The 27,938-nt window shown below is 34.1% G+C and overlaps 2 protein-coding genes across 4 annotated transcripts in view; one reads left to right on the forward strand and one right to left on the reverse strand.

Annotated features, from left to right (window-relative positions):
• The window catches only part of Fam169a (family with sequence similarity 169 member A), a 73,083-nt gene extending 53,144 nt beyond the window's left edge, over positions 1-19,939 (forward strand). For all 3 annotated transcript variants that reach the window (XM_015497794.2, XM_048800135.1, XM_048800136.1), the window contains 7 exons: positions 2,997-3,125; positions 3,628-3,740; positions 6,712-6,751; positions 7,238-7,388; positions 10,843-10,999; positions 14,493-14,696; positions 15,681-19,939. In XM_015497794.2, the coding sequence (XP_015353280.1) occupies positions 2,997-3,125; positions 3,628-3,740; positions 6,712-6,751; positions 7,238-7,388; positions 10,843-10,999; positions 14,493-14,696; positions 15,681-16,229 (1,343 nt within the window). In that variant the 3' untranslated portion in view covers positions 16,230-19,939. The remainder of the gene's footprint in view (positions 1-2,996; positions 3,126-3,627; positions 3,741-6,711; positions 6,752-7,237; positions 7,389-10,842; positions 11,000-14,492; positions 14,697-15,680) is intronic.
• A 73-nt stretch (positions 19,940-20,012) lies between these two features.
• Positions 20,013-27,909, reverse strand: Nsa2 (NSA2 ribosome biogenesis factor). Its single transcript, XM_015497793.2, has 6 exons — positions 27,743-27,909; positions 25,925-26,112; positions 25,681-25,831; positions 24,203-24,382; positions 21,470-21,662; positions 20,013-20,688 (listed from the first exon to the last, which is right to left on the reverse strand). The coding sequence occupies exons 1-6, from the start codon at positions 27,743-27,745 to the stop codon at positions 20,621-20,623; spliced, it is 783 nt and encodes a 260-aa protein (XP_015353279.1). The 5' UTR covers positions 27,746-27,909; the 3' UTR covers positions 20,013-20,620.
• Between the last annotated feature and the right edge of the window lie 29 nt (positions 27,910-27,938).

Consider the following 27,938-nt stretch of genomic DNA (forward strand, 5'->3'; position numbering starts at 1 on the left):
CTTCTGTGTTTATAAACTGTGTACCTGCATAAATGTTAGACTTCATACAGCAAACCTTATTTAAGCAAACTTATTAAGCAAATACATTATTTACATAATGTATTTTATTTCATATGAGTGATAAAGGGCGTCCTCTCTCTAGAGAATGGGGAGTGGGGCTGAAATCTCCAAGCTTATTTCTATCATGGCTTTACTTTCTGGTGACCAGTCTCCACCAAGAGTTGCTGTTTTGGAACAGAAAACACTCTTATCACCCAGGAAATTCCAAGGAATTTAGGAGCTCTCTGTCAGAAACAGAGGTCAGAGACCAAATATTAGATCAAAGGATTCTCTGGTCACCTTTATTCACAAGGGTGTTAGGAGCTGTGTTTCAGGAACCAGGGCAGAAACCAAAAGGTTTTTTTTTTTTTTTTTAATTTTTTTCAATATTTATTTTTTAGTTGTAGCTAGACAAAATACCTTTATTTTTTTTTTTGAGAGAGAGAGAATTTTTTAATATTATTTTTTAGTTTTTGGTGGACACAACATCTTTATTTTACTTTCAAAAGGTTTTCTTAATAATCACATCACTCAGGAAATTACAAGAGTTTTAGGGGCTTTGTATCAAAAGACTGGAGTCAGATATTATAATTTAAGTTTCTTATGTTGCTTGTTTCTATACTGTGCTATGGTTAACTGCCCCCCCCCCCAAAAAAAAAACCCCAAACAAAAACAACAACAAAAACAAACCCAGGGGATAGAAATCAGAGGTTGCTTTCTTCCTTATCGTATATGTCCATCAGTAACCATCGTTGTCTTCCTTACCCTAGGTGACTGAGCAGTTACAGCTTGATATCCCTAATCAGAAAACCTGAAATTTGAAATGCTCTAAAATCTGAAATTTGCTGAGCATTGACATGATGCCATAAGTAGAAAATTCCACATCCAATTTCATGTGATGGATTGTAGTCAAGATATAGTTCACTAAGAATATTGAATAAAATTGCCTTCAGGCTAAGTATATAGGATAGGCATGAAACATAAACAAGTGTTGTGTTTAGACTTGGGTCCCAACCCCAAGATATCTCAGTGTGCGTGTGCAAATGTTCCAAAATATGAAGCAAAGCCTGGAATCCAGAATACTTCTGTCTGAAGCATTGCAGATAAGGGGTATTAGATCTGTAATACCCAGAACATTGCCAGTGAGTGTGTACAGGTGTATGTGTGAGCTTCCCTCACTCAAAAGTCCGTTGCCCCATAGAAACCTCTCTTGTAACAATCTATGGGCACCCTCTTTGTGGCTTGAAAAGAGGAACAGGAAAATGCCCAGTTACATGTTAAGCTGAACTTGGGGAGGCCTACAAATATGAATTTCCACTAGATGTTTATAATTTATTCATATAATAGAATAGTATACTAGGGTCCATTCATCCAAGTATATAGATTTTTAAAATATTAAGATTTTGCCTAGTTGTTTTAGTTTATTTTTAGAGAACTAAATACAAGTTGAGCATCCTTAATCTGAAATAAATAATGCTCTGACATCTAAAACTTTTTTGAGTAGCTTTGGGCTCTAGAAGTTTTGAATTTGGAATTTTTAGTTGAGGGATGCTTAACCAGATCAAATATTTTAAATTGCAGATAGCTCTGAAATCTGGAACATGTCAAGCATTTTAGATTAGGGATACTCAATCTGTTCAACATCTGTTGTAGATGCCATTGATTTTCTCTTTGAAGCCTTCCCTCCCTCTTTCTCCTTTTCTTCCAAGAGGTAATTGTACTCCTGAAGTTGGTATGTATCCTTTCTGCTCATGGTTTCATATTTATGTTCAAATATTGTTTTTTTTTTTTTCAACCAAGAGATTTTATTGGCGGGCTGCCCGAAGAAAAGGAGAGGCAAAGAACAGAGAGAGGAGAGGAGGAGGGCAGAGAGAAAGAAGGGAAGAGTCAAATATTGTTTATTGTAATTTTATTTTTTAGTTATAGTTGGACACAATACCTTTATTTATTTATTTATTATGTGGTGCTGAGGATCGAACCCAGGACCTCACACGTGCTAGGCGAGCGCTCTACCACTGAGCCACAATCCCAGCCCCATTTATTGTACTTTTTAAATTTTTTTTTTTTTTTTGGTGGTGCTGGGGATTTAACCCAGGGCCTTGTGCTTGCGAGACAAGCACTCTACCAACTGAGCTATATCTTCAGCCCCTTTTGAATTTTTTTCCTCCCAAGTTTTTTTGTTGTGTTAAATATATGTGTAAAATAAAATTTAACATTTCTTTCCTCCCTCTTTCTTTTGGTACTGGGGATTTAACCCAGGGGTGCTTAACCACGGAAACCATATTCCCAGACTTTTTTATATTTTATTTTGAGACAGGGTTTTACTAAGTTGCTTAGGGCCTTGCTAAATTGCTGAGGCTGGCTTTGAACTGCCTCACTCTGCAGTTTTCTCTTCCTTGTGGTTATTGTGTATATTGTTGTTTTGAACATTTGTTTACAAATATCTGAGTTTCTGTTTTCAGTTCTTTTGGATATATATACCTGAGAATGAAATTTCTAGGTCATATGTTTAACTTTCCGAGGAATTGCTGAACTGTTTTCCATAGTGGCTTTAACATTTTTGTTTCTTTAGTTTTTTTTTTTTTTTCTTTGTGGTACTGAGGATTGAACCCAGGGACTCATGCATGCAAGGCAAGCAGTCTACCTCTCAACTATATCCCCAATCCCTTTTTCGTGTGTTTTTAAACTTTATATAAATGATACCATTTTGACATATGCTGATTGTTGTTTTAGATTCATCAGTGTGCTAAAACTTTTGAGATTTTATAGATTTTTCTGGAGATTTTATAGGATTTCTCCTTATATATGAGACTGTTTCATACTTTTCTTGAGTTGCTTTGGTCATGTTTTGATATCAGGGTTATTCTAGCACTGTTTAGCAAGCTTATCTTTGATCTTCTGTTTTTCAAAACAATTGATATTTGAGATTTCTAGAAAATTCTAAATATGTTTTTCAGCTTGCAAGCAATACTTTGAAAAATATCCAGGAGACCACGAACTTATTTGGGAAGTAGAGGGTGTTGGACACTGGTACCAGCGAATACCAGTCACCAGAGCATTACAGAGAGAAACACTTAAAATTACAGGTGAGAGTGTTTTCAGCTTGAACACAGTTCAGTTTAAAAAGAAGTGTCTTATAATGGTGGTGTCTTACAGTCCATAGTAATGGTATGTTGCAAGATCTTTCTAGTAACAAACCTTCTTGTCTGAATTTTTATTATACATTGACTTTCAAGTCACCAGTAATGAAGATACCTAGAAGAGCCCAGCTGAATGTAACAGCCCAGTAGGAATCGATGGGTACAAAAATGAACACAGATTACTGAAACAGCATAGAATAGGCTTCTGGGGGCCAAAGTAGTGTGTCATCACAAGCATCTCTCCCTAGCACCATTAAAATGTAAGGTAACTGAGAGTCTTCATAATAATAATTCATTATAAGGTGCTGTAGAGGAAACATTTGCATCTAAATTTTTAGTACCTTTCTGTTCAGATTGCTTTTAAGAGTGTTTATGAAAATCAGTACAAACAGTATTATATAAAACCAAATATTGATTGGGTTATAATTCAGAAATTTTCTGCACACAGTGGGTTCTCAGAATGAAGCCAAAAGATTTGTGTCTGGAGAATATGGTCTTGCAACTGTTCCAGAGTATGAAGTGGGAACTGAGGAAAATCAATCCAGTGAGATGCAGCTAACTGTAGGTACATTGTATGTTCATTAAAGGAAGTAATAGTGATATTTCCATTTCTTTAAAGCAGATTAAGTTTACATTTAGTGTGGGTGTTTTTTTTTTTTTTTTTTATATCAGGGATTAAACCCAGGGATGCTTAACCACTGAGCCACATCTCCAGTCCTTTTTAAAAAATATTTTTTATTTAGAGACAGGGTCTCGCTGAGTTGCTAAGTGCCTTGCTGAGTTGCTTAGGCTGGCATTGAACTCGAGATCCTCCTATCTCAGCCTCCTGAGCTGCTGGGATTATAGGCGGGTGCGTCCAGCTGTATTTAAGTTTTAACTGTTATAGTTAATTTCTAGAAACTTAGATATTTCATCTTCATTAGTTTTCTTGGCACCTTCTGTGTATTGTTTATTAAGTACTTACTTTGCTTTGAAAAACACTGCTAATCATGTTAATACTAATTTTACAAACTAATTAAAGGAAATCTAGAATAAATAAAAATAATATGGAAGACAATAATAGTACAATCCTGCTGCTCAGTTATAGCACTGTTATAATGTATACTTATTAGTATACATTATCAGCATGTATTTATATATATTTTTATAAATATATTTATTCTCTTAAATAATTCTAGTTGCTTTGTTAATATAATATTATAAGCATTTTCCATGGCTTTACTGTTTTAAAACATGAAATAGCACACTATATTCTTTTATGTAATATAATAGCATTTTAAATTTCCTTAACATAGAACATTTAAGTTTTTAACTTTTTAATTGGTTCAGGAGCAAAAACATTTATACATGAATCTTTGTGCAGATGTAATTATTTCCCTGCACATAGGAATTTCTAGAAGTGGAAATAATAGTAGGTTAAAGATTATGTAGGTTTTTTTTTTTTTTTTTGGCAAGTTTGAGGCTATATGTGCTAGGTCTTTGTAGAAGGGATATATTTTACAAATGTTAGGTATGCTGCAAGTAGAACAGGTTTCATTACTGAATTCACAGGACTTAGCAGATTCTTGTCTAGAACTGATGTTTTTGGTACTGCAGAAGAAGTTCCTGTTCTTTTCTGTTATAGTCCAAATTCCTCAGATACACAAAGGTCCATTTAGTATTTGCCAAATATAATAAAATCAAAGAAAGTGGAGTCTTCCCTTTCCATAAATATATTGAAGGAAATTATTTATTTTAATATTAAGTTAAGCAATTTTAAATGTGTCATTTGAATGAGAATACATTGTAGTGATACTTTGTCTAAGGTTGAAAGCATAAGTTTTCTTTCACTTTAGAAATTCCGATTCTTCATATTAGTTTAAGGCTTAAATAGTTCAAGGAAAATATTTGTATCTCTTTAGCTTTATATTTAAATCTCTTTTTATCAGTAACCACACGGGGATGTAGTTATTTACTACATGATTTATTCTGTAGGTGATGATGGTGTTTTTATTTGCTTTTCCTTATTTAGATACATAAAATACTAAATGAATTGCTTGTATATCTTTTCTTATCTTTTATTTATTCATCTTTATCTTTTCTAGTTGAACTATAGACTTTTTGAAGACAAGATTTTTTATCATACCATTTGTCTCAGTTATTCCTTTGTGTTCTATAAATATACTAAATATCTTTAGACACAAATAATTTTACATATTTGTGGGGTATAGTGTGTATACATGTATACAATGTGTTATGATCAAATTATATCCATATGCATCACTTTAGTCATGTGTCCTTTCTATGTGTTGGTAACATTCAGATTCCTTTCACCTAGCTATTTTGAAACATATTATTAATTACTGTCAACCATAGTTTAAATAGAGCTTCTGAAGTCTGCATGCCTCCTATATGTTAGGATTTCAATAAGTGTAACATGGAGGAATGAATGGATGATGGTTAATAATGGAGTAGGTGTACTTGGGCATATAAAGATATGGTTCTTGTATACATGGGAAATAATAATCCATTGTTGGAAACAGGTAAGTAAACAAATATACTACAGGACAAAAATTGTCTTAATTATTTGAGCAAGTGATTAGAGGTATATATCAGGGGAAGACTTTAAAAGAACATATGGGAGTTCAGTGCTAAAAGTTCTTATGGCATTTTGGAAGATATCATGTAAAAAAAAAGAAACCACATAGATGTGAAAGAAAATGGCATGTTTAATATAAAAGAGATGTTTGTTACTGAAAAGTTTGCAAGTCTGTATTCTGTGCAGTGACAAACCATTAAAGTTTTAAAATTACTATTTTAAGCAAAGCTGTGACATAGTTTGTAATTTGGGAACCATCATTCTGTCATTGTGGTAGAAAAAATTAGAATATTATTAGAACAAGGTATACCAGTGAGGAGGCTGTTGGAATAGTTCATATTAAAGATAATTAAGGCCCATATTAAAATAATGGATAGGGTAGTTCTGAGATATTCAGCCACAATTGACAGGCTTTATGATTGATTGATTGATTGATTGAATGAGGGATATGAAGAAGGTAGTCCTGCTTCATAGGTTTCTGGCTACAATGATTGAATTGCTATTACCATTAGCCTCCATAGGGAGTAATGTTGGGAAAAGATAAGATTCATTTTGGGATAGGCTGTATGTGAAATTGGATGGGCTGTCCACACAGGAGGTAATTCCTTTGGAAATAGAGTTTTGGAAATCAGGGTAGAAGATGGGGAGCTTAAGTTGTATATTAAGATTCATTAGCAAATAAATGTTAAGATAAAGATAGGTAAAAAAGTGAGGAGAGCAGGTGGCTGAGGACAGAATACTGGGAAACTCCACCTATAACTTATTAGATACTTAGGTTCTTAGGTTCATAATAAACTGAGGCTATAACATAACATTTTCACTTTCAAAGTAACTTTAATGAAAAGTGCTAGTTGAAAAAGTTAAATTTTTTTTCTTTCAAACTGAATGAAAATAAATCCATAGGGAGAAAAAATAATTTCAAATGTTAGATTTTAATCTATATCTCTATTTTAGATTGATTCTCTAAAGGAGAGCTTTGCAAGCACGTCTGAAGGTAAGAAATTCATCTGATTCATCATAAGTGTTTGAGATACTGAGGATCAGGCATGTGTGGGACTAGAAGTGAAGACTTACACAGCTCTAAGATCCACATCTGGGTCCTGAAGCCATCGCTGCCCCCGGTTTTGCTGTGTATGAGCACTGAGGATGCTGTTACACCTCTCTCTCCTTTTTTTTCTTACGTGTGAAATAGGGACTGTAATGTATGACAGTATCTCCCAAAATCATTTGGAGAGTATGTAAGAGAATATGCAAAAACTGCTTTCAAAAGTGAGGGTAATGTGAAAATGTGAAGAATAAATATTCACTAAGTTATTTTAGATAAAAACACCTTGTTTTCTTAGCTTTGTTAGGAAAGGGTAAACTTGTGCAGCAGTGGGAATGTATGTAAACTATCATAGTTCTTAAACTTTTGTGTATTTTAATAGATAATCCTTCTGCACAGCCCCAGTTGAGTACAGTTTTCCTATTTTTAACTCAGGTCATGAAAAAACACCTGTTTCTACTCGTACTCGAAGCAGTCATCTAAAGCGGCCAAAGATTGGAAAGCGGTTTCAGGATTCTGACTTTAGTGGTTCTCAAGGGGAAGATGAAAAAACTGCCCAGACCTCACTGACAGCTTCAGTAAATAAGTAAAGAATTGTTTATTTTACTTCCATTATTATTATTTTATTTTTTTCTTTTACTTCAGGTGGGGACTATTTCGTTGTGAGCAAATGCCTTTGGTGTGGGAGTTTATCTTTGGATTCTTCTACAGGATTATTGATTATGCTTCCCAGAGGTGTTTCCTTGACAGTGTGATAAGAACAATTGCTAGTAACAGAGAATAAACTCTATTGAATAATCTTTCATGTATGAAAATAAAGAATATTTTAGTCATTATATTATCCCAGCTGTGTCATTATCACCATTTTGAATTCAATGGTGTAGTTTTTAGTAATGATTGAAGCTTAGTCAACTTTTAAAAACCCTCAATTTTCTTTTTTCAGGGGGTCGGGGTGCGGAGGGTACTAAGTGTTGAACTCAGTGGCACTCAACCACTGAACCACATCCCCAGCCTTATTTTGTATTTTTATTTAGAGACAGGGTCTCACTGAGTTGCTTAGTGCCTCACAGTTGCTGAGGCTAGCTTTGAACTCGTGATCCTCCTGTCTCAGACTCCTGAGCTACTGGGATTACAGGCATGCCTGGCTAAAACCCCTTAATTTTACTTTATAATTCATCCATTTTATTGGGCTATTGGATATAATTTCTAAGTGATAACCATAAATAATGCAGTCAGTTCTTCACAAACTTAGTAGTCAACTGAATCAACAGAACACTTTGGTGGAAATGCTGTTCTCTGCCTTCCTTGTGTCTTATTAAGATTTTAAATTTTATAATAAAATTAGACTTCAGCTTGAATAGATCTATCAACCATTCTGGAGTCAACCATTTAGTTATTTCATAGCTTTGGTCTTTTTGCTGTCAGATTGTTTTGTTAGATAGAGGATTCTGTAGTTGTGTTAATTTCATTATGTAAAGAATTGGAAATTTGCATAATTAAGTATTTAAAGGTGTTATTTTAGTAAAGAATCTACAATGTTAAAAGCAATATTTGAATCTAGTAATTAGTGAAAAGAATAAGACTTTAGACAACCCCAGTGTTTTGTCACTGAGCAGTGTTTTGATGTAGTACCCTTTTAGAAGGGAATATAATAGTGCATTTTAAATTGAATATCAGTTATTGAGTAATTTGTTTGCTTTTCATAAACAGAACAATAACAGTAAGAATAAACACTCAAATGCTACTTTAGGCATCGTGAGGAGTACAACATCATCTTTGCCCTTGAAGAATTTACTGCCTCTTGGTAAAGACAGACATGTACATAGCTAGGAGCACTACAGGCTGGATTGTGATAGAGCAATAATAAAACTGAAGAACGCAGGGGATGCAGAGAAAAAAGGGAGTATGTTCAGTTGAGGGAATGAAGAGATTTGGCATTTGAAGTGAGGGTTTCAAAGATAAAAAGACAATCAGCAAAGTTGGGAAAGAAGACTTTCTAATCTAAAAGTTCACCAACTATGATCTGTAAGCCAAATTGCCCCTGGATTTTTAATTTTTATTTATTTATTTATTTATTTTTAAGCTACTGTAATTTTCTTTCATTGCTGGGAATCAAACCCAGGACTTTGCACATGCTAGGCAAGTGCTTTACTGCTAAGTTATACCCCCCAGCTCTGCCACCTGTTTTCGTCCTATTGTGTTTTTGTAAATTTTTTATTGTAAGATATCCATGCTCATTAGGTTTATGCATCTTTTATTTTGATTGTTTTTTGGATTACGATTGCAGAGCTGAGAAATTGGAACAGAGACCATATGGCTCACAAAGATTAAGGGAAAAGTTACTGATCCCCTGATACAGACCAGTGCTGCCCAATAGAACTTTCTGCAACGGGTGGCGATGTTCTCTAGGTAGTGTACCATGAAGTGTGGTTAGTGCAACTGAAGAATTGGATTTTTAAATTTCGTTTAATATTAATTAATTTAAATTTAAAAATAGTGACTTGTCTTATGGCTACTATACTAGTATAGATCCAGACTAAATGCACAAAATTAGGAGCACTGTTGAGTAGGATAACTGATACATAAGGTGAATGATAGCATCTGTTTAGTAGGAAATAAAAAATAATGCTCTGGTAACCTTAGGCCTTGAGAGGAGGAGATACACTTTATTCAAAGAGCTTGTAAAGAGCCCTCCAAGTTTTGCTTTTTCTTTTCTTTCCTTTTTCTTTTTTTGTAATAGAGATTGAACCCAGGGTCACTTAACCACTGAATCATATCCCCAGCCCTTTTTAAAATATTTTATTTAGAGATAGGGTCTTGCTGATTTGCTGAGAGTGGCTTTGAACTCAAGATCCTCCTGCCTCAGCCTCCCAAACTGTCAGGATTACAGGCCTGTGTCCCCAAGTCCAGCTACCCTTCAAGTTTTCTGACGTGCTCTGTCACAAGTAAAAATAGGTATATTAGAAAGACAACTCTGAGAGCTTTGATGAAGAATGCTGCAGGTCCAAAGTTGAGTTGAGAAGTTACAGTGATCAACAGAGAATTGGGGCTTAAAGCAGAGCCTTGAAAATGGGAATAGAAAGTGATATTCTGGAAAATCATTTTGGAGTTAGTATTAAACCATTATAACTTTTTATCCATGCTGATATGTTTGAGTATGACAGGGATGTTATTAATAATTGGGCTTGGGTTGTTGGTCAGTGGAGCATTTGTTAAGCATTCAGGAGGCTCTGGGTTGGATCCCCATCACCACAAAAATATATAATAATAATGCCAGTATCCATAATTTTGGACTGTTCAGATAAACTTGGGATACATGTTCATTCTAATAGAAGGAAGAGCTGATAATATACAGGTAGAATAAAAGATAGGTCTAATTCACATGATTGAGAAGAACAACAATGTGGGGAAGAGAACAAATTTATGAGAAAATGAAGAGATTAGTTTTCTCCCTGCAAGTTTTTCCATTTGTTGGTTGGAGGATACTGTTTGAATCTCTGAAATGTTACTTTGTTAAGAAAGGATTCCTGGGGGTCCCAGTGGCTCAGGAGGCTGAAACAGGAGGATCAGAAGTTCAAAGCCAGCTTTAGCAATGGCAAAGCCAGCTTCAGCAAAGGCGAGGCGCTAAGCAACACAAGAGACCCTGTTTCTAAATAAAATACAAAATAAGACTGAGGATGTGGCTCAGTGGTTGAGTGCCCCCGAGTTCAATACGCAGTATTCCCCCCCCCCACACCAAAAAAGAGAAAGGATTCCTGAAGTTTTTTTTTTGGAGGGGGTGGTACTAGGGATTGAACTCAGGGGTACTCACCCACTGAGCCATATCCACAGCCCTATTTTGTATTTTATTTAGAGACAGGGTCTCACTGAGTTGCTTAGTGCCTCCTGTTGCTGAGGCTGGCTTTGAACTCGTGATCTTCCTGTCTCAGCCTCCCAAGCTGCTGGGATTAGAGGCATGCACCACCATGCCCAGCAGATTCCTGAAGTTTTATACTGATCCTTAAGAGAACAAGGAAGAATGGTTTTCTTTTGTGTTCTAGATTAGAGTCTACTACACGCCCCTCCGAGAGCTCAGAAGAATTCCTGGAAGAAGAACCTGAGCAGAGAGTGAGTGAATTTGAGGATGAAAGTCGTGATAAAGATACACGTCCTGCACCTGAAACCCAGCTACGAATAGAAAAGCAAGATGGTGAAAAGGTATGAGGTCACTTGTGAAATAAGATGAATGAACGTAAAGTAAGATTTTCTTAATCATGTATTGGTAGAATAATATAATGATATATTTTAAATAAGTTACGGTTAGTGTTAAGAAGCAGATAATAAATAAGGGCACCCAGGTGCTACAGTTGGGAGAGAGAATAAAGTTATAAGAGTAATTTATTTCAAGCTGAGTTTATAGAAATTTGAGTTGTATCACGTATGTAGGAATAATCAAGTACTAAGATGCTTCAGTGTACTTCAAAGAAAGGAAGGAAGGGCTTGGGATGTAGCTCAGTGGTAGAATGCCTGTGGGCTCAATCCTCAGTACTACAATAAATAAATAGATAATAACATGTAAATTGATTTGTGGAATTAAATACACTGAAGAAGTACACAATTGATGTGACCTTACAGACCAGTTAGAATGCTTTTAGGTCCAAAATGCTCTTAGTTGCATCCCTATTTTGGATAGAAGTATAGGAATCAGTTATCCAAAATAAAAAAATATTTAACCATGATTGATCTTACAGATTCCTATAAAAAGAACCTTTTCCCCCCTAAAACTGGAGAAAACAGGCAAAGCCTTTATAACTAGTTTAACTATTTATCTGCTTAATTTCTGTTGTTCTTCAAATATTCTTATCCTCTTTTTTCCTCCTATTTCTGTTCTCTTCTTTTTCCAATAGCTTCAATCCTTTCCTCTCTACAGATTCCTTATTTCATATGTATTGGAGTTTCTCAAAAAATCTTTTAAATTGTTTTCCAAATCTGTACATCAGGTGAATAACTACATAATTGATTTTATTTTATTTTTTTAAGATATTGTATCCACCTATAACTTTTATTTTTTTTAAAGAGAGAGAGAGAATTTTTTAATATTTATTTATTATTTTTTTTTTAGTTTTTGGCGGACACATCTTTGTTTGTATGTGGTGCTGAGGATCAAACCCAGGCCGCACGCATGCCAGGCGAGCGCGCTATATAGCTTGAGCCACATCCCCAGCCTTATTTTCTTTTTTTAAGACACACCAATTTAGCTACTACTTCTTCATAAAACTGTATTTTGTTCATTTATTTATTTTCAAAACTATATTTTTAAATAGCATTTTTATTGTATGAAATTGAGAAAATAAATAAAAATACATATGGAAAAATAAAGAAAAGCACTTTTGAAAAACCCAAGATTTGTATGCATCTAAATGATGATAGAAATAGATATTTTGTTTTCTTCTCCTCCTTTAAACTCTAGAATAAACTGTTGTATCTACAATCTACTGTACCTCATATAACCTGCTTCATTCACTCAGCAAGACATTGAGCACATGCTCAATGTCATCAGTGACAACTTCCTTTTTAATGCAGATGGCTTCCCTTACCTGGATTAACTACTTTCCCCACCTAGAAGTTCTCTGGTTCCTTGTCTTTATAACACTCATTTTTTTTTTTTTAAATCTCTGCAGTTTTGTTTGTATGTGTGTATGTATGTATGAATGACTCCTTTTTACTTTTGTCCTTATTATGGACATTCTAGAAAACTCAGAAAGATTTAGAAAACTTTTTGGTTCATGGTCTCTCTTTTGAAAGTACATTCAATCTAATGACTTAAACTGTTATCTTTATGGGGATGGTCAGTAACTCTAGATTTTCAATATTTATTCAGATTCTGGTCCCATAATGTCACTTGCCTACTGAATATTTCTATTTAGACAGATATCTTCTGTCATCTTAAATTAAACCCAAATCTCTCTCTTTTTTTTTTTTTTTTTTGTAGGAGGGGATATTAGAGGTTTTGCCCAGGGGTGCTTTACCACTGAGCTACATCCCAGCCCTTTTTATTTTTTATTTTGAGACAGGGTATCTTTAAGTTGTTCAGGTCCTCACTAAATGCTGAGGCTGGCCTCCAATTTGTATCCTGCTTTCGCCCTGTGTAGCTTGGCTTATGGGTATGTGCCACTGCACCAAGCTCTAGTCCTTTTTTTTTTTTTTTTTTTTTTTAATTATTATTTCTGTATTGAACCTGTTTTTCCTGGTTTTTATCTTTCATTCTGTTTTCAAACTTAAAACTTAATGGACTGGCCTTTTCATTTCTTACTTTCAGTTATCACAGTTTATTTTTTTAAGCATTTGATTTATCTAATTTTCTTCCTTTTAACATTCTCCCACTCTGGTTGGTCCTTTTATTAGTTTATTGTAATTACCTTATGTGTGCATCTGATTCTGTGTACCACCTGGATAATAATAAAATATATATTAATTATAGAAAAACTTTTACTTTAAGCTGGTCATGGTGGTGCCTGCCTATATAATCCCAGCTGCTCAGGAGGCTGAGGCAGAAGGATCATGAGTTCATAGGCAGCCTCAGCAATTTATCGAGGCCCTAATCAACTCAATGAGACTCTGTCTCTAAATAAATATTTGAAAAAACGGGCTGGGGATGTGGGGATGTGGCTTAGTGTTTAAGTGCCCCTGGGGTCAGTCCCTGTTACCTGGTAGTAAAAAGAAAGAAAAGAAAACTTTAGAAAAAAAACTAAAAAAATATTTTAAATTTTTATCAATAGACCTTTATTTTTATTTATTTATATGTGGTGCTGAAGAGTGAACCCAGTGCCTCATACCTGCTAGGCAAGTGCTCTGCCACTGAGCTGTAACTTCAGTCTTAGAAAAAAAAAAAATTTATAGAAAAGATAAGTCTCTGACTTCAACATCTCTTTAGAGAACTTTCCTTAATATGCTTTCAGAAATCTTGTATTCTATTTCTGAATACTCAAATGTATTTGTTTTCTAATTTTTAATATGGTAATAAAATTTCTTCTAATTATTAGACTTGTCACTAGAATTAATTTGAAATATTTATCATTAAATAGAAATAAACTGATAAACACTGGAAGAAGAATTTCAGAAATTGGAGGATTTGTGTTATCAGATCACCTTCCCATATTTTAATGTGATGCAAGGAGCCAGATTGTTCAGAAATGATCCTGGGTTGACTAACAATGAGCTAGCTGAGAATGGGGTTCTCTTTTTTTCCCAGTAAGAAGCAGCACCCAAACTCCACTTTCTAGGAGACTTTCACTGGCAAGATAAAATAATTTCCAACAGGTCCCAAAGATTCCAGGTGATGAACCTTAAAAAGTCTAGGCTCCCTCTGGTGCCTTTTTACTGAAAAAGTTCCTCTCATGATTGTCAGGCAAGAAAGAAGAGCAGGAAAGTTCAGGGTCTTTTCACCAAATTTTAGACCCATACTCCTGCCCCATCTCCATTAGAACACTGGGAGTATGAGCTATTTATGGGTTCTTTGTTGACCTTTCCTCATTAGTTTCCATTTTCCTCCAGTAAGACTATTACTGAAAGAGGGTCAAATAATAGTTCTGATACCATATAATGTTTTAACTCCATCATGAGTCCTGAAGGATGATAGGAACTGAGAAGGGATGAATCTTGCATACCAAAAAATTTGTTATAAGGTCTCTGCTTTTCCCTTCTGCTGTAGGACTCTGAATTAGAGCCTATGAATGGTGAGATAATGGATGATACTCTTAAGACTTCACTTACAACGGAAGAAGAGGACTCCATTAGTGAAGGTTTAGAAGAAGAATTAAAAGCACAGTCTTGTAATTCCAGTGAAGACACTGTAAATCTCGTTCCACTGGTGGTAGAATCCTCAAAACCTCACGAGGCTGTTGCACCAGATAAGGTAAGACAGAAATAACCCCATTTTTTTTTTTTAATCATTTAAAGTGTGCTATTATAAATGCCATTGAGGATAGAGGGGATTGCATACTATATTTTCCTCCAGTTTAACTTGTACAGTATCTGCCTTCTGATTTCAATCCCTAGCAACTGCCCCCGGCCCAAAAGGCATATCTGCTTTATGATAATGAAATGAATTTTTACTTTATTTACTTAGGGAATGCTTAGAAAAGTGGATAAACATGATTTATCAAATGTCAAGTATCCCACCTGCTTTCATAGTCTATGATCAATATAATTTTAATTAATGAGGCAGAATAGATTAGTGGGAAAAAAACCATGGTGTAGTATTTGAAAAGAAATTTCTTTTACTTTTAAATATTCTAACTTAAGGCTAAAATATTATATTACACTGATTTACTAGTCTGTCAACTAAATTGCTGAATAAAACTTACATTGCCCTTACCTAATGAAACCATAATCAGATTTAGTGGAGTAGCATAGTGTTAAGCAGTTCTTGGTTCTGGCTCCAGTACCACCAGGAGACTAAACTCTTGGAGGTAATTCATGGTTTTGCAGAATCTTGGTATAAAATTTTAAAATGTCAGGCTAGGGTTGTTGATCAGTGGTAGAGCACTTGCCTTGCATGCGTCAAGCCCTGGGTTTGATCCTCAGCACCATATGAAAAAAAAAAAAAAACAAATAAAAATAAAGATATTAAAAAAACTTTTAAAAGTCCTAAGTACTCTTTGAGGTAAAATAATTATTATATCTAATAGTGTATTAAAATTACTATGAAACAATTTTTGAATAAATTGTATTTGGAATATGCAGATGATTAACAAAAATAATGTATACTGAATTCTTTTAAGTTGTAGTTCATTACAGATTAATGTGAAAATAATTCATTTTAGAACTATATTGCAAAAGATTTGCAACTATATTGAACTATATTGCAAAACACAAAAACCAAATTTTGTGTTTTCAGACTCCACATATAACTGATACAGAAATGTTGATAGACCAAGGCCCATCTGATGACAAAGGGCACACCGAAGAGAAACTGTCTCCAGGTTCAAGAAAGAAAGCACATTTTGGAAGTTCAGACAAGGTTGACAGTATCTCAAATGAAGACCGATCTGACAGTGGTTTTCCAAACTCCGTGATAGCTGAATTTTCTGAAGAACCGGTATCTGAGAATTTATCACCCAACACTACTTCCTCACTTGAAGACCAGGGTGAGGAGGGGGTGCCTGAGCCCCAGGACACATCTACTGCTCTTTCTCAGAGTTCTTTGATAGAGGTTGAACTTGAGGATGTGCCATTTTCACAGAATGCAGGACAGAAGAACCAGTCAGAGGAGCAGTCTGAAGCATCTTCTGAGCAACTGGATCAGTTTACACAATCAGCAGAAAAAGCTGTGGATAGCAGCTCAGAGGAGATAGAAGTGGAAGTGCCTGTAGTAGATAGGCGGAATTTAAGAAGAAAGGCCAAAGGGCATAAAGGACCTGGTAAGAAGAAAGCCAAGCTGACCTGAATGAAGAAGAAATGTGTATGATAAATCCTCTTTGTAACATAATTGTTGTTTTTAAAACAGTGATTAATAAACAGCATGGGGCACAGGACAAAAATTTCTAAAATTTCAATTTGAACTGGAATTTATGATGCAGTTTTTCTCTCCCTTTAGGACCTGTGGTTCAACATTCTTTTTAATTTTTTCAGACTATTTTGTGTAAATAGAATTTTTTATTTTTATTAACCATATTTCAATTTTGGGAAACCAGATCATACTATATTTTTCTTTAGCAGGTGGGATACTTGACCATTGATATTTCAAAAAAATATAAATTTAAAAAGTGAGTAGTCGGCTTTCCATTACTTGTAAGGATCACAGAAATCTTTTATACTAAGGGTTTTAATAGTAAAACTTGGTGAAGGGTCTAGAAGTTTTATCTTGGATATCAAAACTAATTCCCAGTTTTTAAAAAGTTGGCACACCTAAACAAATATGGCAGTAAATTAGAGTAAGTAAAACCTTAAGTAAATTATAGCCCAGAAATAGAAACTTATGTCACAGGTTTATCAAGATATTTTGGTTCTGTCCTTTTAATCTTAGTTGGGATGCAGTTTCTTCCTTTGACTTCAATGTTTGCAGAAAGCTACATACAAAATATACTTTTGACTCTGATAGTAACAGAATTGCTAGGGATTTAACTAGCATGTGGGGAAATTTTTAAAATTCCATTTGAAGTAGTAGTTCGTTGTAATTTTTTTATTACCTTTAATCAGGGAAACATCCTAACTATAGAATTTAGGGATACAGTTTAATTTGGGCTATCTAGTCTTTATTTTTTTATTTTTTAGTTGTAGATGGACACAATATCATTTTTATGTGGTGCTGAGGACCGAACCCAGGGCCTCGCACGTGCTAGGTGAGTGCTCTATCGCTGAGCCACAACCCCAGCCCCTATCTAGTCTCAATCTAAGATAAATGACCAAAAACTATACGTTTGTTCCTACTCAATTAATAGCTATACTTCAGAAGATCCTTTTCTGAGCTTTATCCTTAATTCAGTAACCCTATTTTTCCATCAGCTTTCATCTGGTCCTCTCTCATTGTGATTCTTCAGTCAAAAGATCTGCCTGCCTGTCAGTTTATGCCCTTGGTATCCATTTTTGTGTAGAACTGGAACTGTACCCACAATCTCAGGCCTAGATGGCAGGAGAAAAGCTGCCTTGGGAGCTGTAGGTACAATAGCTTAAATCAAATTGAAGGGTTCAGTTGTCCCTTTGGTCTTGCTCACTTTTAGATTTGTTCTGAGTATTGGTTGCAAGCTAGCTTCTGTATGTACTTTGTGGTGCCACAGCAAAGTCATTTATTTGCTTAGAAAAATTTGGAGGGAAAAAAATCCCTAAACTTAAGTTTTTGTATGGCAATTTGTTTTAAAATAAATAAAATAGTTACTCTTAGAATTGAAAGAGAATCTCAAAATAGATCCCACTTTTTGAAAGTATTATGTGAACTTCAATTTGCACTTTATGTTGAGAATATTTTGAGATCCTTTCAGTTTGTTCTTGACAGCTTGTTGATTCCTGTGTGAAACATGTTATGACTTTCTGTCATGATTTGAGGTGCTATGGATTTATGTTGAAAGTTTATTCAGTCTTAAGTCAGGTGGTCTGATGATGTCATGTCATTAAATTTTATTTTGGAATATTGATATTTTAGAAAGATCAATTAGTTAAATTCTTAAGCAGGCAAAACAGTAAGCCCTTCCTATTCACATAAGATCTTGAACACTTGTGTTCTCTATTTTCTATAATTATTGGTCAGAGGAAATTAGATAATTTTATTCTAAGTGAAAATGAAAGTACTTTGGTCATTTGTTTTCTCAGCATATAAGTGTGACTAATGCTAGTGAACCTATCCGATATTCATGCTATTTTACAGTTTAAGAAACTTGTTAATATCACAACTAGGAAGGTAACTTAGATCCTGTTAAGATCCAGAAAATTCATAGTTTCCATCTTTCATTTCTTAAAATAGACTTAAACTTTTAGATAATTTACTGATTTACTAATTTTTTTTTGCTCATTGCTGTCTTTACTTTCTTTAAAACTGGTATAGTTTTAAAAGAAGATTGTACTCACAACTCTTGGTGTGTTAAGTCTCTTATTCATGTATGATCACTGGGGACTAACAGTGTAAACTTAACACTTGTTCAAAACTTTGCTCAGCACATGAGAAAATGTTATTATATCTATGATAGTTAGAAAATGTTATTTTTGGGTTATAGATCATAGAGCAAAAAGTTAGATCACATGGAGAAACCTAACTTTTCTTGTTTAGTAATTTATGTTGATATATACAGTTTATAACAATTTATCCTGAATAGAGATTCTAAATAAACTTAATCAGATACTTGTAGTTTTTGTAACACATTAGAAAAACTTTCAAAATTACAGTAGACTATAATGTGATTTCAACCAGCTAGTCTAGTTGTTGAGTGTTCAGTCACATTCTACATAGTCCTTTGTGAACTGCTATTTTCTATTCAGATGTCTGCCAAGAAAGGAATTGACTTTTGTGTATATACGTATATATTTCCTTGTGTAATATAAAGCAGATGGTTATTAGCAAAATTTTAGTTCTTTCAAGTATAAATTATTCAATTGCTAGACCTCACAGAAATTAGTATATTTAAAAATTAACAAAGCTCCTCTACAACTTTTAAAGGTGAGAGGCTCTATTACGATTTTTTTATAAAATCAAACAGCATGACTTAAAATGTGTTTATATTCATGGTGTTTCCATACAGTGCAGAGATGGTAAAGATAACATCTAGTTATTAATGGTTTGCTTTTAGCAGATTACTGTAACACTATTTAAAATGGTTTTAGTGACTTTATAAAAAGTGTCTTGAAGGTTTATGATTGAGTCTTTACCTAATATCTAAATTATCTGCTCTTATGTTCCACTTTATCCTTAGGGGTTATCTTCTAAGGTTAGGTCACACCAGCAAACTGCAAGATTTTAATGTAAATAAAGAATTTATACTGACACTACTCATCTGTGTAACAATATTTTAGAAACAGATTTCTGCCTTGTATGTCCACTAGTAGCAACATGGTGTTTCAGGTGTGATCCAGTCTTTTCACAGGTGATTTATTACAAATGTTATGCTTGTTTTCATACTGAGTATCAAACCTCTTTTTTACAAGATAATTTGTTTCTTTAATTTGGGTCTAAAAATTGAGCAAACGTCCTTTCTGTAGTATTCAGTTATTACCTAAAGTTAATTTTTTCCCTCTTCTAGAACTTAATTCACACATTACCCATTTTTATTAGTGGCAAAATCATTTGTTAAATTCTAATTTAAGAAGGGTTCAGCTTCTATCAAATGATTCTATTGTACTGAACCATCATTTACATGGAACTAGCCTTCCTTTTCCTATGTGTTCTAGAACTTCGATTACGTTTATAGAACTTAGGAAAAATGAAACATTATTCAGAATAGCAAGTCTTACAGAATACTTGTTTTTTTTTTTTTTAAAGTTTGAAAATAGTTATTAATATATTTTGTGATTGTTTTCTGGTCTGTTTTAAAATTCTTTCACTTTACCCCTACTTTCATTCATGAAAATGTGTTTAGATACTGAATTTGTTTAGATATTCAGTTATTTTGTTAAAGAAATAATCACTATTGGCTGTACTTTGCAGACTTAAAAATAAAACAGAATTTAAAATGTTGTGGTGATTAATGTAGTATATAGACACCCTAAAGCTTAGAGTCATGACCATGTAATTCAAACCACGGAATTGAATTAGAACCCTAAAACATGACCTTTTTATTTACATTAACCAATTAATTGCAAATAATTTTCTCTTTGGGGCATTAATGAAAACTAAGTGGAATTATCCAAAATTTTTAGTACCATTCTGAAAGCACAAGTATATATACAGAATATAGAAAATGCTAACATAAAAAAGTATGTTAATTTACTTACTGAACAAGATCACTGACGAAAAGATTTATCTAAGAGGTCTGAATTTTTTCTACATTGTATAGCCTGTTTTTCTCTTAGATATTTTTTCAGTTATACTGGTGGTTTTTTCCGAAATGACAGATCTGCATTGCTGAATATCCACTCTTTAATGCAGATACTGGTATTTATGGGTTTGCTTTTTCAATTGTTGAATCTTAAAAACATGTAAACCCTTAACATAAACCCCCAAATAAAGAACAACCTGCAAACTCCCTCATTTTAATGTTTTTTTTTTTTTTTAAACAGTTTAATATATAGTTCTTAATGACTGCAGATACGTAAGGCTGTTTGGTAGTATTCAGAACCATCACTGTGCAGTAATGGTGGTTTTCCTGATTGATTTGTAGTCTTATAATAATTCCAAGGAGTGTAAAACTGTTGTCAAACAAGTAAGACCGCATTTATGCATCCGTCATTTTCAGGATTATTGGTAACCTGGGCATATTTCCCTGATGGGGAGGAAAAAAAAAAAGATGTGAGAAATGTTAGCTAATAAAAATTAAATATAATTTCACTTCGTGGTGCTGGGGATCAAACCCAGGGCCTTGTATATGCTGGGCAATTGCTCTAACACTGAGTTATATCCTAGCCCCCAAATTTAAAAAAATATAAAATTAAACTCTTAATTATAATATTCCTAAAATACGTCTAATAACCACTTTTATTAAATATGAATAGAATAAGATTTTTAAGTCATTCAAGACCAAGCTGTGTTCTGAATATAATTTTCTTACAAAATATTTTTTTAGTTGTCAATGGATATTTCATTCATCCATCCATCTATCATCCATCTATTTATTTATTTATAAATAGTAATTGGCTCTATTCTATTAGTTCATTGCATTAATACGCCTCTACTTTTCTGACTCTTCCTTAAAAATGCACCATGTTGAGATTAGTTGCCAACATGAATTATGAACCAATTACAAGAATTTCAGGTATATTCTTCCCTTTTGAAGAACATCACAGTTTAAAGGTACTTTAAGCACTAAAAAGAGTTTAAAATTGCTGCATGACAAATTACCCCTTATTTAAATGAAACCAATAAGCTCAATTTTAAAAAGTGCAGCATAACTTGCTCTATAAAGTAGTGTTCCTAAAGATTTACATAAAGTTTTAGCTCACATAGCTCTTCCACATTAAAAATGTGTGCTGTGTACTATCAACTTGAAATGTATTTCTATTAGGACTGTAGAACACCAATAGCTCCATATTTAAAAATTGACTTACCCCAAATCACTTTGCCTCCTTGTGTTACAAGGCCCAACTCGCTGACATTCACCTCAATGACTGTACCTTTGGTAATAACACCCAAAGTTGTATACAGTGGGGATGACGGATTCTTTTTCACACCAAGTATTGGTAGGCAAAACGTGGCTTTCAGTTCAGGATGTGTTACATGGGCCTTCTTGAAACGTAAGCCCTAGTAAGCAAACATAAGCTATGAGTCCAAAATGTTAATGATGAGTAGTCCTTTTTACTTATCTTTTGCACCATCAAAGAATCATTGGTTCAAGCAAAGGGGAAGAAGGGTGCATGGGGGCAGGAAAGATGGTGGAATGAGATGGACATCATTACCCTAGGTACATGTATGACTGCACATATGGTGTGATGCTACATCATGTACAATCATAGAAAAAGTTTTGCTGCAATTGTGTACAATGAATCAAAATGCATTCTGCTGTCATATATAACTAATTAAAATAAATAAATTAATCATTGGTTCAATAAATGTCAAATCTTTCAACCTTTCAAATAAAATACTATTATTTCTAATGACTAAAAAATTAACAGGATAAATGTGAAGAAAAATCCTACATACATACTCCTGCAAAGTTTTTACTATGTAATAGTTACCTAGAAAAATACTCCTATTTTGACTTTGTCTAGTCATCTGCACTTATTGAAAATTTGGTACATGCCAAGCACAATGCTAGAGCTGATGATACATGATAACCTTACCATATGCCCCTCCTTTCTTTCTGTTAAATGATGAAACAAGGGTCAGCAATCTTAATGACTCCTTTCCTGATTAAATGAGCTGGGCGTGGTGGTGGAGGCCTGTAATCCCAGTGGCTCAGGAGGCTGAGACAGGAGGATCCCAAGTTCAAAGCTAGCCTCAGCAAAAGCAAGGCACTAAGCAACTCAGTGAGACTCTGTCTCTAAATAAAATACTAAAAGGGCTGGGGATGTGGTTCAGGGGTCGAGTGCCCCTGAGTTCAATCCCAGTACAAAAAAAAGAAACCTGATCAAATGATGGAAAGGGAGATAAATGAAATCAATCAAATGTAAATGTCCCAATTCTAAGTCTCCATATACTTTAGCTACCATGCATGATACAAAAAGGGGTGGACTGTCAGTTTTCTTCAATGATAACAGTTACAAGAGTGGAGAGCACCCAGAGAGGCTTTGTACAAATATGGAACCACCCAGCCATCTAGATAGGATCTATTGGAGTGTAGTACTTATGTCACCATACTTTGTAGTCTTTATTTTTACCTATATGGTGGGAAGGGATGATATTAAATCAGGTTCTTAGTAATAGATTCTTTAAATATACTTATAAGAACAGCCTGACTAGTACAGTGTCTCCCTACTGAACTCATGTTACCAAAACATTCAGAAAATTTTGAATATGAAATTGAAAACAAGGGTAGTTGATGATATAATCCAAAAGTAGATGAATAAAGTAACAGTAAACATTTTAGGCTTTTCAAGTCATATAGTCTCTTGCAACTCTTCAAGGGTAGGGTGGGTATGCAATGTATACACAAACAGGCGTGACTGTGTTCCATTAAGACTTAGTTTAGGGCTGGGGATATAGCTCAGTTGGTAGAATGCTTGCCTTGCATGCACAAGGCCTTGGGTTTAATTCCCAGCACCACAAAACAAAATAAACAAAAAAACCCCAGTAAGACTTAATTTACATAAACAGACTGCCAGTATTTTATTTAATCCATTAAACAATCACCCTGAGCAAGAATTAATACTAGCTTTCTGATTCCTTGTTTTAAGCAGGCTGGTTTTCAAGGCATTTTACAAAAATATACTCAATTATATTTTTCCTGAAGCAGGGGTGGGCAGATGATGATTAGTTTGGGGGCATATTAACATCACTGACATCATAATAAAGCTACTTTTATAGCTATATTATATGGTAGTATTCAGAAACTACTACTAATGGTAGTCGTAGTTTGTAGTCTTGATTGATTTGTAGTCTTATAATAATTTTAAGGAGTGTAAAACTGTTGTAAAACCAGTAAGACCGCATTTAGGCATCCATCACTTTCAGGATTATTGGTAACTTGGGCATATTTCCCTGAAGGGGGAGGAAAAAAAAGAAGTAAGAAATATTAGTTAATAAAAATTAAATTAAATTTTACTTCGTGGTGCTGGGGATGCCAAGCACAATGTATTTTTTTTTTTTTTTTGATCTCTTTTTGCAGTGCTGGGGAACATGCTACCAAGTGCTCTACTACTGAGCCTCACCCCTACTCCTCTTCTCTTTTTATAATGATTACATACTGAATGCTTTCAAAAGCATTATTATATTTCCCTTACTAAACCAGAAGTGACTCAAAACTGTCCTCAAATTTTCTAACTGATCTTAAAGACGTGTTTGAGGCCTAGCAGTGTCAGACATATAATAATCACTTATTGAATGAGTGTAACTGTGTGGATAGAGAAAGTTCTAATATATCATGTTTCAAGGAATTCGATAAAGATATCTATTATGAAAATTCTTTTTCACTTGAAATCTCCATTTATGAAGTTAAAGACAAGATTGTTGATTATAGTGGAAAAAGTGCTAAGTAACCACTCTCAGAGTAACAAAAATAGCATAAAAACATCTTTTAACCTGTTTTTCAAACAAATTTTAGGAATTTCAGGAAGTTGTAATATACTTTATCCAGTTTAACAAGGACTAATATTTAGGTGACTACACCCTTGCAAAGGACTTACCATTGGCCTAATGAATCTTTCATATTTAGGTGGTTTTCTTGTAAAGCCATCTCCAACAAAGCAGACTTTAGTAACCATCCTCTTCCAGGCCTTCTTTTTTCTCTTTCCTGTTCGAATCACTTTTAATACTTCTGTTTCTCCCTGGGCACGAACCTTGGGAAGGGGGACTTCCCATTTTCCCTAATGATATACCGGAGTTAAAATTTGTATTGTAAGTAAAAGATTATAGCTTAAATATGTTTTTAGTTGTTCAGAGCTGTAGATTCACTTTTTTCCTTAACCATTCGTCTATGGTTCAGTTGTTTTTTAAGTCTGTATTCATGGGTATGTTAAATAATTGGTTTGTTTAAGCTAAAAATCTTAATGCCCTGTTATGGGTAAAAAATACCATCTGTAATAAAGTAGTGACTTCTATAGAGCATATATGCATTACTAGTAGTTTGTAAAACTGGAAGACTGTTTCCACTTAATGTATCTTTGCATTTCTACTGCAAATGGATATTTAGATTGTACAATTCTAGTGAGATAAAAGTCCTTCACTAGATGTTTTATATCTCCTTAGAATACAAATTTATGTGCATGTGTATAAACATACATATACATTAACATGCACACACTAAATATATAAAAAATTATATAACACACACTGTAGCAGTATAAGGCAGCGTAAACAATTTTGGACTTATTTCTGAGACATGGACAGGTTCTAGGAGCAGCTCTACCATTTTATAGTTAAGTGACCATGAAGAATGATTTATCATCTTTTGGAATCCAGTTTCTTTATCTATAAAATGAAAGACTTTAAGTAGATAACCACTAAAGTTTCTTTCACTGTTAAAGTCATGCCATTCTAGTTTTGGATATTTACAAATCCAAAAAAAAAAAAAAAGGCAGTAAGAATTAAAAAATCAAGTCTGGAGACTACAAACTCTTCTAATACAGATACTGCATATTCTTGGGTTTCTGTCAACACATTTCACATTTAAAAATATCTATGCCCCCTTTCACAGAATTTTATGTTTCTATGGCAAAAGTAATCTGAATTTTTATTGAAATCAAATTATTTAGGGAATTTGTAATTATTTTCCATTTGAACCTGTGCTGGCACTGCAGAGCAATAAAACCAAAAGTAGTTGTGTTTACTCTACAGGAGCATAGCATTAGGAGCTTTCAAGTACAGGAAGTCATTAAATATTGAATTTTAGATTTACTCATTATTCGCTTAATTTTTTAACACGAAAGATATGACATTGTAATACATTTTAAAAAATCATTAATATCTAAAAGCCGGTGATAAATCAATTTTTAAATATAAAATGAAATTTACAAAATTTTTAAAGACTTTTAATATCTAAATAATGGTAATCATACTTTCCCTTCATGTTTCAAATTAAACTGAAAAAATAAACTAAGAACTTCAAATTTAAGTAATTCTCCTGAACAAAAAAGAAATAGAGACTTAAATATTTATTGCTTACCGCCTTTTCTTTTCGCTTTTGTTTAATCATGTTGGAAAGTACTTTTGCTCTAGTCTGTCCTTCTCTGTCCAGGAGATAGGCAGGCACTGCTCCCTGTGGAGTCTTTTCATCATTCTTTTGTTTGGTGTTTCTCTTTTCATGCATCTTAATACTATCAAGAAAGAAATATATTCAAAATTATCTGTTTAATGACTATTATCCAAAGAATATTAACTTGTAATAAGAAATAAATGGGTTCACTTACGTCTTTTTCATTTGTATTTTCTCAGCATGGCGCTGTTTATGGTAGAGCTTAGCCTTCAGGCCAATCATTTTTTTTGCCTTCTTTGAACGTTCATGAGCCTCTCGACTTTCCTTCTTTCTCTTTTTCTCATGGTAATCCAAACGGTATCCATAACGTTTACGGTGTAATTCAATGTATTCATTTTGTGGCTATAAGTATGCAAGAAAAGTTAATTTTTTAAAGTAATGACAAGATTACTCCAAAATTATTTTACAGTACATAAAGTACACATGATGTCATATCATCCAAATGTTCTTGTGTAAGTGACTCTGGTATTATTAAGTTTATCTACATGATGTAAGTTAAATAAATTTATCTTAGATGATAAGAAGTAGAATTTACATCTGTAATAATCTCAGTGACAATTACTGTTCACTGAAGGGAACTGTCCAAAACACACTGGACCACTAAAAAAGATGAGCTGACAACATGATTTTCTATTGGTTTTTCTCTGACATAGGTAATCTGTGAATTCAATAACATTATCATTATTTTGTACTTTTTATTTTAAAAATTTGGTCCATTAACACCATAAACTTGCCCTTTTTAGGTGTAGGTGTACAGTTCCAGGTTTTGAGCAATTATTCAGTTCTGTAATCACTGTAATAAAGATAACGAATTTTTTTTCATCACCCTCAAAAGTTCCCTTTGTATTACTTTGAAATCAATCCCCTTTCCTAACCCCCAATCTGATATCTATTTCTAGCGTTTTGCCTTTCACGGAACAGAGTGCTAATGGATACAAGGAATTTGATTTCAGTCCCCCTTCACCCTCTTTTCCTCTCTCCCCACTTTCTCTTTACTGATCTTCCTTTCACACCTTTATTTATTTATTTTTGATTGGTATTTTCTACATATACGTAAAGGGGAAATTCCTGAATCTGGCCTCTTTCAATCAGAATAAGAATTTTGGGATTCATTCACCTTGTATCAGTTCTTCAAACTCTTTTATTGCTAAATACTATTCCATTGTATGAATGAAACACCATTTGTTTATTCAATGACCAGATGATGGATGTTCGAATTGTTCACAATTTTTGCTAATCAGGAATAGTTTAATAAACAGTTATATGCTGGTCTTGTGTGACATCTGTCGACTGCTAGACTGTTTACCAAAGTTGCTTGGGAGTTATATATGGGCTCAATTTTGCATTTTAAACAACAGTTGTTTTAAACACATAGCCAGAGTCTATCTGGATTTTAAGACTGAAAAAATAATGATGCAAAGCCAATTCCAGCTCAGAGAACAAATTTAAGTTAACAAAGTATTGTTTTCAACTGCTATCACATAAACTTTGCATAAACAGGGAAGGATGAGGAATTTCATTTTAAACAGAGATGCAGTCGAAAGAGAAATGATTTGGCAGTTAAACCCAGCTCCGTAGTTCATTCGCCATCTAGCCTTTGACAAGGACCCATCGGTTTCCTCAGCAACAAAATGGGATGGCGCGATTAATACCTACCGTGGAGTTTTAACACAAGGCTCAACCACATTCCTAATGGGCTCTGGCACTGGTGACCACACATGTGTTGAAACCAGGAATTTAACAGAATGAAATCTATTTCTCTCCAAGACTCGTATTCTGGCCAATACTTCACTATTTCTCAAAGGTAAAGTTTCTTTTCCCTGGAGCTTACTCCGCGGAGGCTACCCCTCTTCCCTTAAAGCAGCATTACGTCTCCGCCTGCCACTTCTCCCTCCCCGCTCCATTACTGTGGGCTCCGAGGCTCCACTTACTCAAATGCCTTATGCCGCGAGCGCCAGAGACAACTTCTTACCATGATGATAGCCGCAGAGCTGCCGGGTGCAGTCTCCGGGGTGAGTATAAGCTCTCAATCTTCGGGTACCCAAGACCCAAAAGCCAACTCCGCGCAGTGCGGAACCGGAAAGAGCTACCCTTCAAAACTGCCGAGTGAAGAGCACGCGTGGCGTAACCGTTCCGAGCCTCTCTTCACTTTAAACAAGAAGGGCGGA

The sequence above is a fragment of the Marmota marmota genome, unplaced genomic scaffold (genome assembly GCF_001458135.2).
Source record: "Marmota marmota marmota unplaced genomic scaffold, marMar, whole genome shotgun sequence".
NCBI classification, from domain to species: Eukaryota; Metazoa; Chordata; class Mammalia; order Rodentia; family Sciuridae; genus Marmota; species Marmota marmota.

Excerpts from the sequence above, each read along its gene's own strand:
- Nsa2 (XM_015497793.2), bottom strand. Across the intron at positions 24,383-25,680 it reads AAAAGCGAAAAGAAAAGGCG|GGAAAATGGGAAGTCCCCCT; the intron begins GTAAGCAATAAA and ends GTATATCATTAG. Across the intron at positions 21,663-24,202 it reads AAAGATTCATTAGGCCAATG|GGCTTACGTTTCAAGAAGGC; the intron begins GTAAGTCCTTTG and ends TTTGCTTACTAG.